The sequence below is a fragment of the Trachypithecus francoisi genome, unplaced genomic scaffold (assembly GCF_009764315.1).
Source record: "Trachypithecus francoisi isolate TF-2019V2 unplaced genomic scaffold, Tfra_2.0 Lachesis_group3, whole genome shotgun sequence".
NCBI classification, from domain to species: Eukaryota; Metazoa; Chordata; class Mammalia; order Primates; family Cercopithecidae; genus Trachypithecus; species Trachypithecus francoisi.
In genome coordinates, this window is record NW_022681468.1 from 147,742,502 (window position 1) to 147,760,474 (window position 17,973).

Consider the following 17,973-nt stretch of genomic DNA (forward strand, 5'->3'; position numbering starts at 1 on the left):
GACCCCAGGAGGCAGAGGTTGCAGTGAGCCAAGATTGCACCACTGCACTCCAGCCTGGGCAATAGAGTGAGACTCCGTCTCAAAACTCACATTTGAGCAAAGTCTCCAAAATCAGAGAAAGTGACTCAAATAAGGAAACAGAATAAAAGGATCTCCAAGAAAACAGGGACAACGCAAGGAATCAAAGTAAATATCAAAACATTATCATTAGTATCTCTAGAGAGACGAAAAAAGGTATTGTACCCTTAAACAAGACTAGGATAGCATAAAACAAGTGTAGGTTGAGTATCCCTAATTCGAAAATCCAAAATCTGAAGTACTCTAAAATCTGATTTTTTTTTTTTTTTTTTTTTTTTTTTAAGATGGAGTCTAGCTCTGTTACCCAGGCTAGAGTGCAGTGGTGCGACCTTGGCTCACTGCAACCTCTGCCTCTGGGTTCAAGCAGTTCTCCTGCCTCAGCCTCCTAAGTAGCTGGGACTACAGGTGCGTGTCACCATGCCCAGCTAATTTTTGTACTTTTTAGTAGAGATGGGGTTTCACCATGTTGACCAGGTTGGTCTCAAACTCCTGACCTTAGGTGATCACCCACCTTGGCCCCTCAAAGTGCTGGGATTACAGTCATGAGCCACCATACCTGGCCTCTAAAATCTGAAACTTTTTGAACACCAACATGATACTCAAAGGAAATGCTCATTGGAGCATTTTGGGTTTTGGATTTTCAGATTGGGATGTTCAACCAGTAAGTTTAATGAAAATATTCAAAAATTCAAAATAATCCCAAATCTGAAACACTCTAGAGTCCCAAGCATGGAATACTCAACCTGTATACAATTTATAAAACAATAAATGTCATTTAATGTGGTGTGCTATTTTGAATTCCTCATCAAGTTTTAGAAGTGGGGTAAAAATACTTAGAATATCTCAGTGCTTTGGAAAGATGAGGCAGGAGGATTGCTTGAGACCAGGAGTTCAAGACTAACCTGGGCAACATAGCAGACCCCATCTCAACAAAAAAATTAAAGTAAATAAATAAAAAGAATTAGCTGGGCATGTGGCACATGCCCACAGCCACAGTTACTTCGGAGGCTAAACTGGAAGGATCGCTTGAGCCCAGGAGCTAGAGGCTGCAGTGAGCCATGGTCACGCCACTGCACTCCAGCCTGGGCAACAGAGTGAGACCCTGTCTCCTAAAAACAAAAAAACAAAAAACTTAGAGGCTCATCAGACTTGAAATTATACAGAGCAGCACTGATCATGAGTCTGTCCAACTGAAACAGGTTAAATAAATTACGTCACCAACAAATTTGCTACTTGAAAAATAGGATGTACACATTTCAGGATAATAAATGTTTTGCCATTGCTTTGCATAACATGAAAACAAAAACAAGGAACCATCAGAGGATAAGAAAGAGCTCCTAGAAAGCAGAAACATGATAGCATAAATGGAAGGCCTAGAAGATAAAATTGAGAAAACTGCTCAAAAACTAGGCAAAACAAGAAAAAGGAGATTATAAAATCCGTAGAGTAGAAAGGAAGGGAAAAATTAATCTAAGGAATAATACAAAACAGTTTCTTAGAACTGAATGACACAATTCTCAGGATTGAAGGGGTCCACATCTAACATCCAGAACAATAATTATTTTAAAAGACCTAGGGCCAGTCACAGTGGCTCACACCTGTAATCCCTGCAAAGCACTTTGGGAGGCCAAGGTGGGAGGATCCCTTGAGCCTAGGGTTTTAAGACCAGTCTGGGTAACTAGGGAAACCCTGCCTATACAAAAAGTGAAAAAATTAGTTGGGCATGGTGGCACATGCCTGTAAGTCCCATCTACTCAGGATTCTGAGGTGTGATTATCACTTGAGCCCAGGAGTTTGACGCTGCAGTGAACCACGATGACACCACTGCACTCCAACCTGGGCATAGAGCAAAATCCTGACTCAAACAAACAAACAAACAAAAGATCTCCATCAAGGGATTTTATTATAAAATTTCAGAATACTGGAAATTTGGAATGCTAATGATAAAGAGAAGGTATTTCAGAGAGAAAAGATAGATTACACACAGAGGAACAAAGGAATAGAATTAAGAATGGTTTTGGAGCAAGAAGGTAGAAGACTTTAAAAGAAATGCCTTCAAATTCTTTTTTTTTATGTTGTTCAAGTCTCCTATATCTTCTTTTTTTAAAATACTTTATGTTCTAGGGTACGTGTGCACAACATGCAGGTTTGTTACACATGTATACATGTGCCATGTTGGTGTGCTGTACCCATTAACTCGGCATTTACATTAGGTATATCTCCTAATGCTATCCCTCCCCCCTCCCTCTACCCCACAACAGGCTCCAGTGTGTGATGTTCCCTACCCTGTGTCCAAGTGTTCTAATTGTTCAATTCCCATCTATGAGTGAGAACATGCGGTGTTTGGTTTTCTGTTCTTGCGATAGTTTGCTGAGAATGATGGTTTCCAGCTGCATCCATGTCCCTACAAAGGACATGAACTCATCCTTTTTTATAGCTGCATAGTATCGGGCCCAGCTATAAAACTCATCCTTTTTTATAGCTGCATAGATTACCTGGGGCCCAGCTGTATAGGTGTATATGTGCCACATTTTCTTAATCCAGTCTGTCATTGATGGACATTTGGGTTGGTTCCAAGTCTTTGCTATTGTGAATAGTGCCGCAATAAACATACGTGTGCATGTGTCTTTATAGCAGCAGGATTTATAATCCTTTGGGTATATACCCAGTAATGGGATGGCTGGGTCAAATGGTATTTCTAGTTCTAGGTCCTTGAGGAATGGCCACACTGTCTTCCACAATGGTTGAACTAGTTTACAGTCCCACCAACAGTGTAAAAGTGTTCCTATTTCTCCACATCCTCTCCAGCACCTGTTGTTTCTTGACTTTTTAATGACTGCCATTCTCACTGGTGTGAGATGGTATCTCATTGTGGTTTTGATTTGTATTTCTCTGATGGTGAGTGATGATGAACATTTTTTCATGTGTCTGTTGGCTGCATAAATGTCTTCTTTTGAGAAGTGTCTGTTCATATCCTTTGCCCACTTTTTGATGGGGTTGTTTTTTCTTATAAATTTGTTTGAGTTCTTTGTAGGTTCTGGATATTAGCCCTTTGTCAGATGAGTAGATTGCAAGAATTTTCTCTCATTCTGCAGGTTGCCTGTTCACTCTGATGGTAGTTTCTTTTGCTGTGCAGAAGCTCTTTAGTTTAATTAGATCCCATTTGTCAATTTTGGCTTTTGTTGACGTTGCTTTTGGTGTTTTAGACATGAAGTCCTTGCCCATGCCTATGTCCTGAATGGTACTGCCTAGGTTTTCTTCTAGGGTTTCTTATGGTTTTAGGTCTGACATTTAAGTCTCTAATCCACCTTGAATTAATTTTTGTATAAAGTGTAAGGAAGGGATCCAATTTCAGCTTTCTACTTATGGCTAGCCAGTTTTCCCAGCACCATTTATTAAATAGGGAATCCTTTCCTCATTTCTTTTTTTTTTTTTTTTTTTTGGTCAGGTCTGTCAAAGATCAGATGGTTGTAGATGTGTGGTATTATTTCTGAGGAGAAATGCCTTCAAATTCTCAGAGAAAGAATATTCAGCCCTGATAGGCAAATTATCAATCAAGGGTAAAGGTAGGAAAAAAGATGGTTTCATACCTGCAAGGAGGCAAAAAGAGTACCTCCAATGCAAACGTCCTTGGGAAACTACCAGAAGATGCTACAAACAAATAAACACAACAAGGGAATAAACCAGAAAAAAGAAAAACAAGGAACTGAAGAAAGGAGGGATACAACACCAGAAAACAACAAAGGTAAGTTCTGAGATGAAAGCTGTGCAGGGAACCTAGAGAGCAATGGTCCAGATGGGAGGAGGAAGATGAAGAGCTCTGGTAGGGAAAGAAGTAGACTGGATAAAGTATCAGACACCCTTGAGCATGTGAAAAATGTAAACACTGAATATTGATTTAACCAAAAATTGTGATATAACTAGATTGGGTGGGAGACAGAGGCGGGTATGGTGTATGATTGAGCTAAACCCTCAGTAGGAGTCCACAAATAATCTTTACTGTCTTTGAACATGGTGGAAGATCCAGTATTTTTGAAGAGCTTTATCATAAACCGGCATTCTCACTAATAACAATGTGGAATGTAGCTGCAGGTGGGCTTTGATAGGACTTGACAAGTACCCATATCCATAAATTGTCATTCCTCCTGTCGCAATTGGAATTGAACACCCTTGAACATGGGCTAGACTTAGCTTGCTTTTATCAACTGAATGCAGCAGAAATGATGCTGCAATACTTTTGTTTTTAACAGCTTTACTGAATTCACATACCATGCAATTCACCCACCTAAAATGCACAATTCAATGTGGGTTTTTATGGCATATTACATTACTGATTCTTAAAAATTGTGGTAAAACACGTATAGCAAAATTTGCCATTTTAATCATTTCCAAGTGTCCAATTCAGTGGCATTAATTACATTCACCATGTAGTACTAGCATTACCACTATTTCTAAAAACTTTACATCACCCCAAGCAGAAACTCTGTAATCATTAAGCAGTAAATCCCCATCACTCACACCTCTCAGCCCCCTCTAATCTCTGTCTTGACAAATTTGCATATTGTAGCTACTTCATATAAGTGGATTGTATAATACTTCTCCTTTCATGACTGTCTTATTTCATTTTCCATATTTTCAAGGTTCATTCATGTTGCACCATGTATCAGAACTTCATTTCTTTTTATAGCTGAATAATATTCTGTTATATGTATATACCACATTTTATTTGTTAATCTTTGATGGGCACTTGGATTGTTTCTACCTTTTGGCTATCATGTGTGGGTGAAGGATTACCCAGGTGCTGAGGCAAGAGACTGAAGGCACAAACTGTAGCAGCATAATAAAGAAGAGAGTTAGAATAAAAAATAGTTATAATACATATTAGATATAGAGATGATCATGGACAATTATCAATCATTAGTATAAACATTATTAATCACTAGCTTTTAATATTACTCTTTGTTGCATTACTAATATAACCTAGGAATAACTGGCGGGTATAGGGTCAGGTACTGAAGGGACATTGTGAGAAGTGACCTAGAAGGCAAGAGGTGAGCCCTCTGTCACACCTGCATAAGGGCCGCCTGAGGGCTCCTTGGTCAAGCGGTAACGCCAGTGATTGGGAAGGCACCCGTTACTTAGCAGACCGCGAAAGGGAGTCTCTCTTTCCTTGGAGGAGTCAGGGAACACTCTGCTCCACCAGTTTCTGGTGGGAGGCTGGATATTATCCAGGCCTGCCCACAGTCATCCGGAGGCTTAAACCCCTCCCTGTGGTGCTGTGCTTCAGTGGTCATGCTTCTTGTCCACTCTCATGTTCCTCCCATACTCCTGGTTCCTCTTTGAAGTTCGTAGTAGACAGTGGTAGAAGAAATAGTGAAAGTCTTAAAGTCTTTGATCTTCTTACAAGTGCACAGAAGAAAACACTGATGTATGCTGCCTTTCCTCTCTGCTTTGACTACCTAAAAGGGAAGGGCCCCCTGTCCCATGATCACATGACTTGCTTGACCTTATCAATCACTAGGACGACTCACCTTCCTTACCCTGCACCCCTTGTCTTGTACACAATAAATATCAGCGTGCCCAGTCATTCAGGGCCACTACCGGTCTCCGCGTCTTGGTGGTAGTGGTCTCTGGGGCCCAGCTGTTTTCTCTTTATCTCTTTGTCTTGTATCTTTATTTCTTACAATCTCTCGTCTCCACACACGGGGAGAACACCCACTAAGCCCTGTAAGGCTGGATCCTACAGTCATGAATAATGCTACAGTGATCATTGGCATACATGTATCTGTTGAGTCCCTGCTTTCAATTCCCTTGTGCATATTCCTAGGAGTAGAATTGCTGGGTGTATCAGTTAGCGTTCTTCAGAGAACACAGGGTTTTTCAGAGAAACAGAATTAATAGGATTTATATTGAATATATTTATATATTATGTATACACAGAGAGAGAGAGATACAAATACTGATTTACTTAAAGTAACTGGCTCATGTGATTGTAGGGGCTGGCAAGTCTGAGTTTTGCAGGAGATACTGGCATACTAGAGAATCAGGGAAGAGTTGATGTTGCAACTTGAGCCTGAAGGCAAGCTGGAGATATTCTGTTTTCCCCAGGGACCTTAGTCTTTTTCTCCAAGGCCTTCAACTACTGGATGAGGCCCACTCTCATTATGGAGAGTAATCTGCTTCCTTCAAAGTCTACTGACTTAAATGTTAATCTCATTAAAAAATACCTTCACAGAGACATCTAAACTAGACAAATTGACACATAAAATTAACCATCACACTGGTTCATATGGTAATTCTGTTTTTAATGTTTTCAGGAAATGCCGAACTGTTTTCTGCAATGGCTGAACCATTTTACATTTCCACCGGCAATGTTCCAATTTCTCTACATCCTCGTAAACACTTACGTTTTTCATTTTTTGGATTTAGCCATCCTAGGGGGTGTGAAGTGATATTTTACTGTGGTTTTGATTTGCATTTTCCTAATGACTAACAATGTTGAGCATATTTTCATGTGCTTGTTGTTCATTTATTTATCTTCTTTGCAGAAATATCTCTTTAAACCCTTTGCTCATTTTAGAATTGGGTTGTCTTTTTCTTTTTTTTTTTAAGGATTTGGTAAAGATTTATTTATTTATTTTCCATTTCTAGTCTTTTAAAGTATGGCTTCTTTTCTTTTTTTAAAGGATATGGAAAATATTTATCTTTTTTTCCATTTCCAGTCTTTTAAAGTAGACACAGATACGCTTAGGTTAAAGCTGATTTTAACAGCACAAAAAAGTTGAGCACAAAGGATAGGATTAAATTCAGCAATCCAGAGTGATAAAAAGGAAAAGATACTGAGTAGGTGCCTTCAACAGACACATTATCCAGGTTGATTACCTAATAGTTGGACATTAAAGTCCTTATGCTGCAAAAGTGAGAATAATCTGGTGTATGAAGTGTATGGTGGCATTTGTAGCTGTAACTTGTTTTCTGTTTATTAAGCACAATTAGCATAGTTAACTGTAGTCTTTAGCAGACAACCTGCATCCATTTAAATTAAACATAATATTTTCCACAGTAGCGTAAGTAAGGCCACAATATTTATTTTGGGCAAACCCTTTAATGTAGTGATTTTAATATCACTGTCATTCATTCTTTTGGAATATAAAGTGTTTTAAGTGAATTAAGGTTACAGATAATTTTTAAAATACTATATCATGACTAATATATTAAAACTATACTTACATATTTATATCTAATACCCAAAGAAAATTCACTGCCAAATTGTTAACAGTAGATATTAAACAGTCTGACACCCTTATTAACTGATTCTATAGGTATAAGTATAGGTCAGTATGATTTTAGTGTCTATTCTTTCATTTACTAAATTAGGAAAGCAGTAGTTACAGAACAAATAAAAACAAGTGAAGCAGCCACCCAAGGACCATAACAGCTCCTGAGTTAGCTGTGTCACAAGCTCAGTAGAAATCTCCACTATATGCACAAAGCTGGATTCAAATTATTCATCAAAAGGTGCTGGTAGAAGTTGTCGGATGCCTTCCAGTATAGATCCCCAATCCCATGGCCACCAGATGAGACAGCAGCAAAACTCTTTAGAAATTCTGCTGAGAAAATGCCCCCTTTCCTCATCAGGCTTTAAATTCCACGCTGGGTAGCTGTGTGCTTCAGGTGCTTCAAAGAGGAACTCCTTGTGGGGAATATTTTCTGGCCAACTTGACTAATCCCATATCCAACCTGAGCTTTTATTCAAGATGCTTTCAACGTCTTTCTTTCTCTCACTATCTTCCTCAGACTGAGAGCTATTTTTCTCCAATGTCTGTGAAAGAGGTAGGCTGTCATAGAACTTTTGGAGCTACTCTGTCCAAATTCAAATTCATTTTAAGCATCCAGCTGTATTTTTTCCACGTCGCTATTATATTAATTTTTTTTTTTTTTTTTTTTAGAGATAGGGTCTCGCTCTGTTGCCTAGGCTGGAGAGCAGTAGTGTGAACATTGCTCACTGCAGCCTTCCTTTGGGAAGCAAAGCAGAGGATTACTTGAATTCAAAGAAGTACTTTGGAGGTTTCCCAAAGCACTGGGATTACAGGCGTGAGCCACTGTGTTCAGCCCATGTCACCATTATAAACAGAAACTGATATTGGAGCACTGTTCCCCTTCCTATCATTGCTAAAGTGTAGTTCTATCCAGGAGCCCTGCAAGCTTTCTCTGCAGCCTGGGGCCCCTGCTCTGTGATATGGTGCCAGAAGATGGCTGTAGCAGTCTGGGTCACTGTTTGGTTGTGGTCTAGGGGATGCATGTGCCCTCAGTGGCAGACAGTATATAGCAGGCGAGCATGAGGGGTATGGGCCCAGTGCTCAGCCTGTCTTTTTGTTGTTGAGTTGCAGAAAGTTCTGCATGTATTCTGGATAAGAGACCCATATCAGATACACAATCTGCAAACATTTTCTCCCATTCTGTAGGTTGCTTTTTCACTTTCTTATGTTCTTTGATGCAAAAAAGTTTTTAATGTTAGTGAATTCTAACACGTATTTGTTGTCATTGTTGCTCACGATTTTGTTGTCATATCTAAGAATCCATTGCCAAATCCAAGTTCACGGAGATTTACCTGTTTTCTTCTGAGAGTTTTATGGTTTTAGCTCTTATACAGTTGATCCATTTTGAGTTAGTTTTTTGTATATGATATACATACAACATATTTTGAATATAGGAGTCCAACTTCATTCTTTTGCAAGCAGATATCCAACTGTCTCACACCATATGCTCAAGAGACTATTTCTTCTTTATCGAATGGTCATGAACCTTTATTGAAATTGTAATGGTGACATGGACAAAGTACTGTGGTTTGTGCCTGTAATCCCAGTGTTTGGGTGGCTATAAATGTATGGGTTTATTTCTAGATTGTCAATTCTATTTCACTGGTCTATATATCTATCCTTATTCCAGTAGCATGTTCTTTTTTTTTTTTTTTTTGAGATGGAGTCTTGTTTTGTCACCCAGGCTGGAGTGCAGTGGCACAATCTTGGCTCACTGCAACCTCCACCTCGCCTCGTGAGTTCAATCGATTCTCCTGCCTCAGCCTCCCAAGTAGCTGGGATTACAGATGCCCACCACCACGCCTGGCTAATTTTTGTATTTTTAGTAGAGACAGGTTTTCACCATGTTAGTCAGGCTGGTCTCAAACTCCTGACCTCAAGTGATCCACCCACCTCAGCCTCCCAAAGTGCTGGGATTACAGGCACTGGCCACTGTGCCTGGGCAGTGGCATGTTCTTTTTTTTTTTTTTTTTTTTTTGATACGGAGTCTCGCTCTGTCGCCCGGGCTGGAGTGCAGTGGCCGGATCTCAGCTCACTGCAAGCTCCGCCTCCCGGGTTTACGCCATTCTCCTGCCTCAGCCTCCGGAGTAGCTGGGACTACAGGCGCCCGCCACCTCGCCCGGCTAGTTTTTTGTATTTTTTAGTAGAGACGGGGTTTCACCGTGTTAGCCAGGATGGTCTCGATCTCCTGACCTCGTGATCCGCCCGTCTCGGCCTCCCAAAGTGCTGGGATTACAGGCTTGAGCCACCGCGCCCGGCCGGGCAGTGGCATGTTCTTTTGATTGCCATAGCTTTGAAGTAAGTTTGAAATTGAGAAGTTGTATTCCATTTTCAATCTGCTTAAGACATACCCGAGACTGGACAATCTACAAAAGAAAGAAGTTTAATTGGACTTACAGTTCCACATGAAGCCTCACAATCGTGGCTGAAGGCAAGAAGGAGCATGTCACATCTTACGTGAACGGCAGTAGACAAAGAGAGTACTTGTGCAGGGAAACTCCCCTTTTTATAACCATCAGGTCTCATGAGACTGACTTACTATCAAGAGAACAGTATGGGAAAGATCCGCCCCCATGATTCGATGACCTCCCACCGGGTCTCTCCCACAACATGGGAATTCGTGATGAGATTTGAGTGGGGACACAGCTAAATCATATCAGAAGTATAAATTTTCCAACTTTGTTTCTCTTTTTAAAGATTGTTTTGGCTATTCAGGTCCCTTTGCAATTCTATGGAAGACCAGCCTTTTCACTACTGCGAAAGAAGCCATTGCAATTTTGATAGGGACTGCAGTGAATCTGTAAATCACTTTCTGTATTACTGCCATCTTAACATTGCCTTCCAACCTATGAACATGGGATGTCTTTCCATTGATTTAGGCATTCTTTAATTTCTTTCAGGAATGTTTTATAGTTTTCAGTGTACAAGTCTTTCACCTCCTTCGTTAAGTGCATTCCTAGGTATTTTATTCTTTTGGATGTTATTGTAAATGGAACTGTTTTCTTAATTTTTTTTGGATTGTTCATTGAGGGTATATAGAAACAGAACTAATTTTTTTCGTTATTAATCGATATGGTTTCGATTTGTGTTCCCACCCAAATCTCATGTCGAATTGTAATCCCCAATGTTGGAAGAGGAGCCTGGTGGGAGATGACTGGATCATGGGGGCGGATTTCTCCCTTGCTGTTCTTGTGATAGTTATTTCTCACAAGATCCGGTTGTTTAAAAGTGTGTGGCACCTCCTCCCTCTATTCCTCCTGCTCCGACCAGGTAAGATGTGCCTGCTTCCCCTTCGCCTTCCATCATAATTGTTAAGTTTCCTGAGGCCTCCCCAGTCATGCTTCCTGTACAGCCTGCAGAACCATGAGCCAATTAAACCTATTTTCTTTATAAATTGCCCAGTTTCAGGTGTTTCTTCATAGCAGTGCAAGAGCAGATTAATATACTGATCTTGTACCCTGCAACTTTGCTGAATTTACTACCTCTAGTAATTTTTTTGTGGATTCTTTGGGATTATCTATATACAGGATCATATCATCTCCTATAATCTTATTTATTCTTTTCCAATTTTGATGTCTTTTATTTAGTTTTCTTGCCTAATTTCTCTGGCTAGAAATTCCAGTACAATGTTGAATAACAGTGGTAAAAATGCAATGCCTTGTCTTGTTTCTGATCTTAGAGAAAAGCTTGCATTCTTTTAAAATAAAATGCTCTCATGCTAAAGCCAGTTGCATATTTTAATGGAGAAGAAAACACAGAAAAGTTGAAGCTGGGATACTGGTCATCTAAGATAAAGGGAGAGATAGCCCAGGGGCTAAAAGCTCCAAGGAAAGCAGATGGTAAGTATTAGGAATTAGACAGTGGAGCATTCTAGACGCAGTGCAATGTTTTACTTAACTGAATGGGATGAGGATGGGAACAGAAATGCTTGCTAATTAAAATGCTTGGGTAAGTTATAAATTCTACACAGTGTGCAACAAATATTAACTTACAGTGATAACACATGGGATATAGGATGTATAACAGAACAAGAAACTGGCACTTCTCCATGCAAATACCTGTAAGGTGTGAGTACTGTTTGAAGACATCAGAAGGTGTAGGTCCTGTTAGCAGAAAAACATCAATGATTCCACTTTCTGACATCCAGTGCACATGAGTTCGAGATCTGACCTTTTGTTTAGCAGCAACTGGACCCATCTGGGACAGTGTATACTGGAAAAAGAACGGAATAAAAATTTGAGAAATTTCCCTTTAACCTGCAACATCCAGCCATATATAAGTAACAGTCTGTTCCTTTAGTAGATACTACTGATATTCACTGATTATACTGTAAAGCTTTTGGTGGCAGAGAAGTGCCACTACAAAGATAACAGCTATGACTCCACTGCAGTGGTTTTGCTTCTTCTTTAACTATGACATGTAGCCATGATCCATAGCTCACCTCTACTGCAGGCTCTGTATTGATCTCCACCAGTGTTTCTGAGGCATTCAGCCAGAAAATGCCTATAGTTCTGCCCAGTTTGTGGGCCAGGAGATAAGGTACTGAACCATAAATGCCCATTTTATCAAATATTTGGTATCCATAGACATCCAGGTTATAAAGACGGTAAGCATCTTCATCACTGAAACACAAAGATTATCTTCAATTACTATCACAAATATATTATTATTATTAATAAATAGAATAGCTCTACTCTTCTCTGAAAACACGTAGGTCCCATGCATCTTTGAAGGCTCAAGTCTTGCCACTTCCCTAAAGATTTCCTGACCCAACTTGGGTGAATGTGGTCCTCTTCCCTTGACTCCTTTGGCACCACTTCCTGTGACATTAGCACATACGATCACATCTTACACATCTTTTCTAAATCTCTTTTTCTTTTTTCCAGACAGGGTCTCACTCTGTCACCCAGGCTGGAGTGCAGTGGCACGATCTTAGCTCACTGCAACCTCCACTTTCCAGGTTCAGCAGTTCTCCCACCTCAGCCTCCCAAGTAGCTGGGATACAGGTGCGCACCACTACACCCAGCTAATTTTTGTATTTTTTGGTAGAGATGAGGTTTCACCATGTTGGCCGGACTGGTCTCAAACTCCTGACCTCAAGTGATCCACCCACCTCGGCCTCCCAAAGTGCTGGGATTACAGGTGTGAGCCACTGTGCCCGGCCTAAATATCCTTTGAGTGGAGGACTCTCTCCAATGAATACTCCACAACAGCAAGCACACAGTAAGTATCCACTGATGAATTGTATGAGTATTTCTCTGCAGTTAAAAGAATTGTGTCCAACAGGCTTCCACAGTGCTTAGCAGGGGAAGATGAGGAACTTAATTGGGGAAGGCAGCACAGAGCTCAAATCAGTGTGAGAGCAGCACAGTTTCTGCTGGACTTGTCACTATGCCTACCTGAAAGTAAACAGCACCTGAACCTGGCAACCTTATCAGACTCTGTTTCTCTTTGGTTTTGTTTCCTCTTAATCTGATGCCTCTGGCATCTATTTGTCAATAGTGTTAGTCTGACATGATATCCCTGAGGGAACTAAAGGTGATCAGATGCCACATTATTCCATTCTCTGGCTCACTCTCCCATTTTGGTAAAAGACTTTTTCTAGGTCAATGATTTTTCACAATATATTCTCCTAGGGTTCCACAAAAGGCCTTGAGTGGTAGAAGTGAAACCTGGGGATAAAGATCTTCCCTCTACTCTGATCACAGCAGCTCCATAATTTTACTTCTTCTGTATTTCTAGGTTCAGTACTATAGTTTTTATAGTTATCTAATTTTACCACAGGAAAAATAAATAAAAATGGAAAACCGGCCAGGCACGGTGGCTCACAGCTGTAATACCAGCACTTTGGGAGGCCAAGGTGGGCGAATCACAAGGTCGGGAGTTCGAGACCAGACTGGCCAATATGGTGAAACCCCATCTCTACTAAAAATACAAAACAAATTAGCCAGGCGTGGTGACAGGTACCTGTAGTCCCAGCTACTCAGGAAGCTGAAGCAGGAGAATTGCTTGAACCCAGGAGGTGGAGGTTGAAGTGAGCCAAGATTGTGCCACTGTACTCCAGCCTGGCCAACAGAGCAAGATTCCGTCTCAAAAAAAAAAAAAAAAAAAGGAAAACCACTGCTCTGAGTGATCATTCAAGGAGGGTTCTTAAATATCCACAAGCAATATAAAGGAGGAAAAGGCCTGGCACATATTAGCTCTGGCTCAGACAGCTAACAAATGTTTTCAAATCATCTCAATACAGAAACCAGAGCCTCCCGTAAGAATTCTTGTTTTCACTTACCCAGTATTTTTAAGTTGGTGTGATTCTGCATGCTGTGGGATCCCATAGAGATGCTCAAATCCATGCAAGGAGAAATCCAAACCAATGGAAGAAGGACCTGTAGAAACCAGGATACCAAGTTTTGTTTTTGAAAAGACACTCACGTAAGGAGATTCAGTTAATTCTGAGTGCAGAGAGATGACTAGACTAGAGGCTGAGAGACCCGGGCTCAGCTAGATCAATCAGCAAATGCTGTGTACTGACCCTCTGTGAGATATTATATTCAGGTATTGTGGGGATACAAAAATGTTTAACTCAAAGTTCTGGTCACGTATTAGTTCTGTTGCCTTAGCTGTGTGATGAAGCTCTCTGCTTCCTCTTTCCAGTAAATCTCTTTTCTCTCTATAAAGCATGATTACAAAGTTTTAGATTTTTTTCCTAATCGAAATTTTCCTTATCACATATTTCCTTGCTTAGGAAGTAAAGGATATTGCGCATTTTCGGTCTTCACTAGATGAAATGACTGAATGTCTTGTGCCTGATCACTCATTCTTACTGCCAGCCTCATCTGTGACTGCCTATAGAGAATACAAATGTCAAGTGCACCAGGAGGGCCACAACTGGTTCCTCAAAATATTCCTCCTCTGTGATTGTGATTATATAAACTTCCTTTAACCAAAGACAAAGTCTGTTATTTAGCAATTATTTTAGAGCTACCGGAAAAATGTAAATGACTAGGAGGTATAACGTGGACTTTAATTTATGCTAGGTTAAAGTATTTGACTTCAAATGGTCCTTATTTGTAGGAGCTTGTGGAAAAGAGATGCTACAGAGAACGTAAAAAAAGATTATGACATGGACGGGTATGGTGGCTTACTCCTGTAATCCCAGCACTTTGGGAGGCTGAGGCAGGTGCATCACTTGAGGCCAGGAGTTCAAGGGTGCAGTAAGCCATGATCACGCCACTGCACTCCAGCCTGGGTGACAGAGTGAGAACCTGGCTCAAACAAACAAACACATAAACAAAAAGATAAAAAGATTATGATGTTATAGAAAAGAAGGCCTGAGAACCCATGCCCCCACTTTTAATTTGGGGCATTCTGTCAGCCCTGATCATTATACTATGTTGTGGATAATGATGGCTAGAATGGGAATTTTAAAGGTGTTAGAAAGGGTTTGTTATTCTACAGAGTAGGGAGGAGGAAAGAGGAAAATGAGTACTTTTCTAAACGCATAAGTTCCTAGTACCTGAAAGACACCTCCTAAAGAGACAAACTTGCCCCCCATCCCAATTCCATCACTAAGCCTGGTGAGAAATGTAACAGATGGGAATGTGATACCCATGCGAATGATGGGACTGGAAAAGGTTGAGAACCATTGGCTTGAAATGTTGCAACTGAGGGGCTCTAGAACTTGGGTTTCTCATCACTTGACTCTCATAAAAATTGAATGTGGAATTTGTAGCTGTCTTATCTAATGAACAGTGAAAGCAGTGTGCTGACCTAGGCCCCTCCACGAGACCATAAGCTCCATGTGGCCTATATTTCTTTTACACTTCCCACAAAAGGCATATAATTGCTATTTCTCTGTTGCAATGCATTATTGAAGGATAGCAAATCTGATCTGAGATTTCTGTTCTTCTATTAAAGTCACCTGTTTTAGGTGCCAGAGATCAAGGGGCTTTTAGATAGAATTACGCAGCCATTTTTGGAATGATCTGTTTTAATACTACACCAGTTTCAATTTTACCATTAGCTTTGATATCCACAAATTTTCCAAATTTCTCTTCCCAGAGGCCCAGATCCTCTTGATTTTCCTGTTGGTACAAAAAAGGGAGCAAAGGGAGTTTACAAATTGTAACAAATGTGTTCACCACAATAGCACATTTTATTTGGATTTTTTTTCTAAAAGACTGAGAAAGTGAGTTCATCTTTTAGAAGAACAGTGTGTGATGTCAGTACATTTAACAAATCAAATCTGTGTTCTATATACATGTCAATAATCATCTTTATGAGTCATAGCTGACATGACTATATATTTTTTATTGTGGTAAAATATACACAACATAAAATTTACCATTTCAACTATTTTCAAGTTCAGGTTCAGTGGCTTTAAGTTCAGGTTCAGTGGCTTTAAGTACCTTCACATTGCTCTGCAACTATTGAAACTGTACCCCAAAGAGTTAAATAAGCCAGTGATTAACAGAATTTCTTCAGCTTATAAGATGGCAGATAAGAAAAAAAACAAGTTGCTGAAATGCTAAAACCCTCTGCTTGTGAGATTAAAAAACTGGCTGAAATCAGTTGGAACCAATATGGCCAATTAGAGTCTGCAGAACAAGCTTGCTGGCAACATAGCCTGAACTGCCACCACACATTTCATACTAATTCCCTCTGAATTTGCACAGGCAACCTATGAGGAAGTATGAAGAGATAACTGCACATGCTCGAGGACTTTTCAGACTTCCCTTTCCTTCCACCAACCACCTGTTATAATATAATCCCAGAATGTACTCCCTAAAACTTTCTAATAAAATTAGTGCCTTAAGGCCAGCACAGAGACAAATTTGAGCTGAACTCCTATCTCCTTGTTGGTCAATCTAAAATAAATACCTTTTCTCTTCTCAAAGACCTGGTGTCGTAGTATTGGTTTCTAGTGCATCAGGCAGCAAGCCCCTTTGCTCAGTAACACTGTCACCATCCATCTCCAGAATTTTTTTTTTTTTTTTTTTTTTTTTTGAGACGGAGTCTCGCTCTGTTGCCAGGCTGAAATGCAGTGGTGTGATCTTGGCTCACTGCAACTTCCAACTCCCGTGTTCAAGCGCTTCTCCTGCCTCAGGCACCCAAGTAGCTGGGATTACAGGCATGCACCACCACACCCAGCTAATTTTTATATTTTTAGTAGAGACAGGGTTTCACCATGTTGGCCAGGATGGTCTTGATCTCCTGACCTCGTGATCCACTCGCCTTGGCCTCCCAAAGTGCTGGAATTACAGGTGTGAGCCACCATGGCCGGCCTCTAGAACATTTTTTTTTTCCTGGGCAGTGCCCGGGGGTGTAGAGGGAGTCTCTGTGGAAGCCCCTGAGCACTGCCCATCTGCAGAACTTTTTCATCGTCCCAGACTGAACCTCCTTGACCGTTAAAGAGCAACTCCCCGTTTCCCCCACTGTCAGTCCCTGGCAGCCACCATTCTACTTTCTGTCTTTTATGAATTTGACTACTCTAGGTACCTCCTACAAGTAGAATGACATATAATTTGTCCTTTTGTAACTGGCTTATTTCACTTAGGATAACAACTTCAGGTTTCATCCATGTTGCAGTATGTATCAGAATTTCCTTCCTTTTTAAGACTAAATAATATTCCATTGCATGTATTTATCACATTTTGTTTGGGCATTCATCCATCAATGGACACACTTTGGTTGCCTCCACCTTTTGGCTATTGTGAATAATGCTGCTATGAACATGGGCATACAAGTATCTGAGTCCCTGTCTTCACTTCTGGGTATAAACCCAGAGTGGAACTGCTGGATCATATTGTGATTCTATGTTTAATTCTTTGAGGAACTGCCACAACTCTTGACATGAATACCTCTACAGGAACCAAAATGTAAAAGTGCTTTGAAAAATGCAGTCTTGGCCGGGCGCGGTGGCTCAAGCCTGTAATCCCAGCACTTTGGGAGGCCGAGACGGGTGGATCACGAGGTCAGGAGATCGAGACCATCCTGGCTAACACGGTGAAACCCCGTCTCTACTAAAAAAATACAAAAAATTAGCCGGGCGAGATGGCGGGCGCCTGTAGTCCCAGCTACTCGGGAGGCTCAGGCAGGAGAATGGCGTAAACCCGGGAGGCGGAGCTTGCAGTGAGCCGAGATCGCGCCACTGCACTCCAGCCTGGGTGACAGAGCGAGACTCCGTCTCAAAAAAAAAAAAAAAAAAAAAAAAGAAAAATGCAGTCTTTACATATGTAAGAATTAAAAATTTTTTTTCTTGTAAATATGTGAGGCAAAACATTTAGAACCAAATAACTTAGGTCTGTTTTAAGAGATCCTATGCAGAGATTTGTTTTTGCTGAGATGGGCACTTTACCCCCCTGCTTCAATCAATCAGCCAAACTACTGGCTACATTCTTGTGCTAGTTTGAGAAGTCAAGTCAACTGGGATGGCAATGACTGCTCAGGTCCATAATCTTTTGAAGCAAAGGTATAAACTTTCTCAGCTTTATAAAAGTCTTCTTTTCCCTAGAATAAAAAACTTTAAAAAATTGTGTATGTGTGAAATGCATATTTCTTTAAATGACTCTTTGTCCAT

General features: G+C 40.5%; 1 protein-coding gene and 1 pseudogene across 2 annotated transcripts in view; both read right to left on the bottom strand.

The window, feature by feature from the left end:
* GANC (glucosidase alpha, neutral C) overlaps nucleotides 1-17,973 on the bottom strand; it is a 104,778-nt gene that overhangs the window by 44,128 nt on the left and 42,677 nt on the right. The window contains exons 7-11 of one of the 2 annotated variants that reach the window (XM_033190422.1): nucleotides 15,412-15,478; nucleotides 13,684-13,780; nucleotides 11,839-12,019; nucleotides 11,456-11,609; nucleotides 9,575-9,763 (exon numbers count right to left, since the gene is read on the bottom strand). In XM_033190422.1, the coding sequence (XP_033046313.1) occupies nucleotides 9,738-9,763; nucleotides 11,456-11,609; nucleotides 11,839-12,019; nucleotides 13,684-13,780; nucleotides 15,412-15,478 (525 nt within the window). In that variant the 3' untranslated portion in view covers nucleotides 9,575-9,737. Of the gene's footprint in view, nucleotides 1-9,574; nucleotides 9,764-11,455; nucleotides 11,610-11,838; nucleotides 12,020-13,683; nucleotides 13,781-15,411; nucleotides 15,479-17,973 lie in introns of those variants that run through there. The other variant, XM_033190421.1, reaches the window with a different exon arrangement.
* On the bottom strand, nucleotides 7,590-8,438 carry LOC117069561 (annotated as a pseudogene).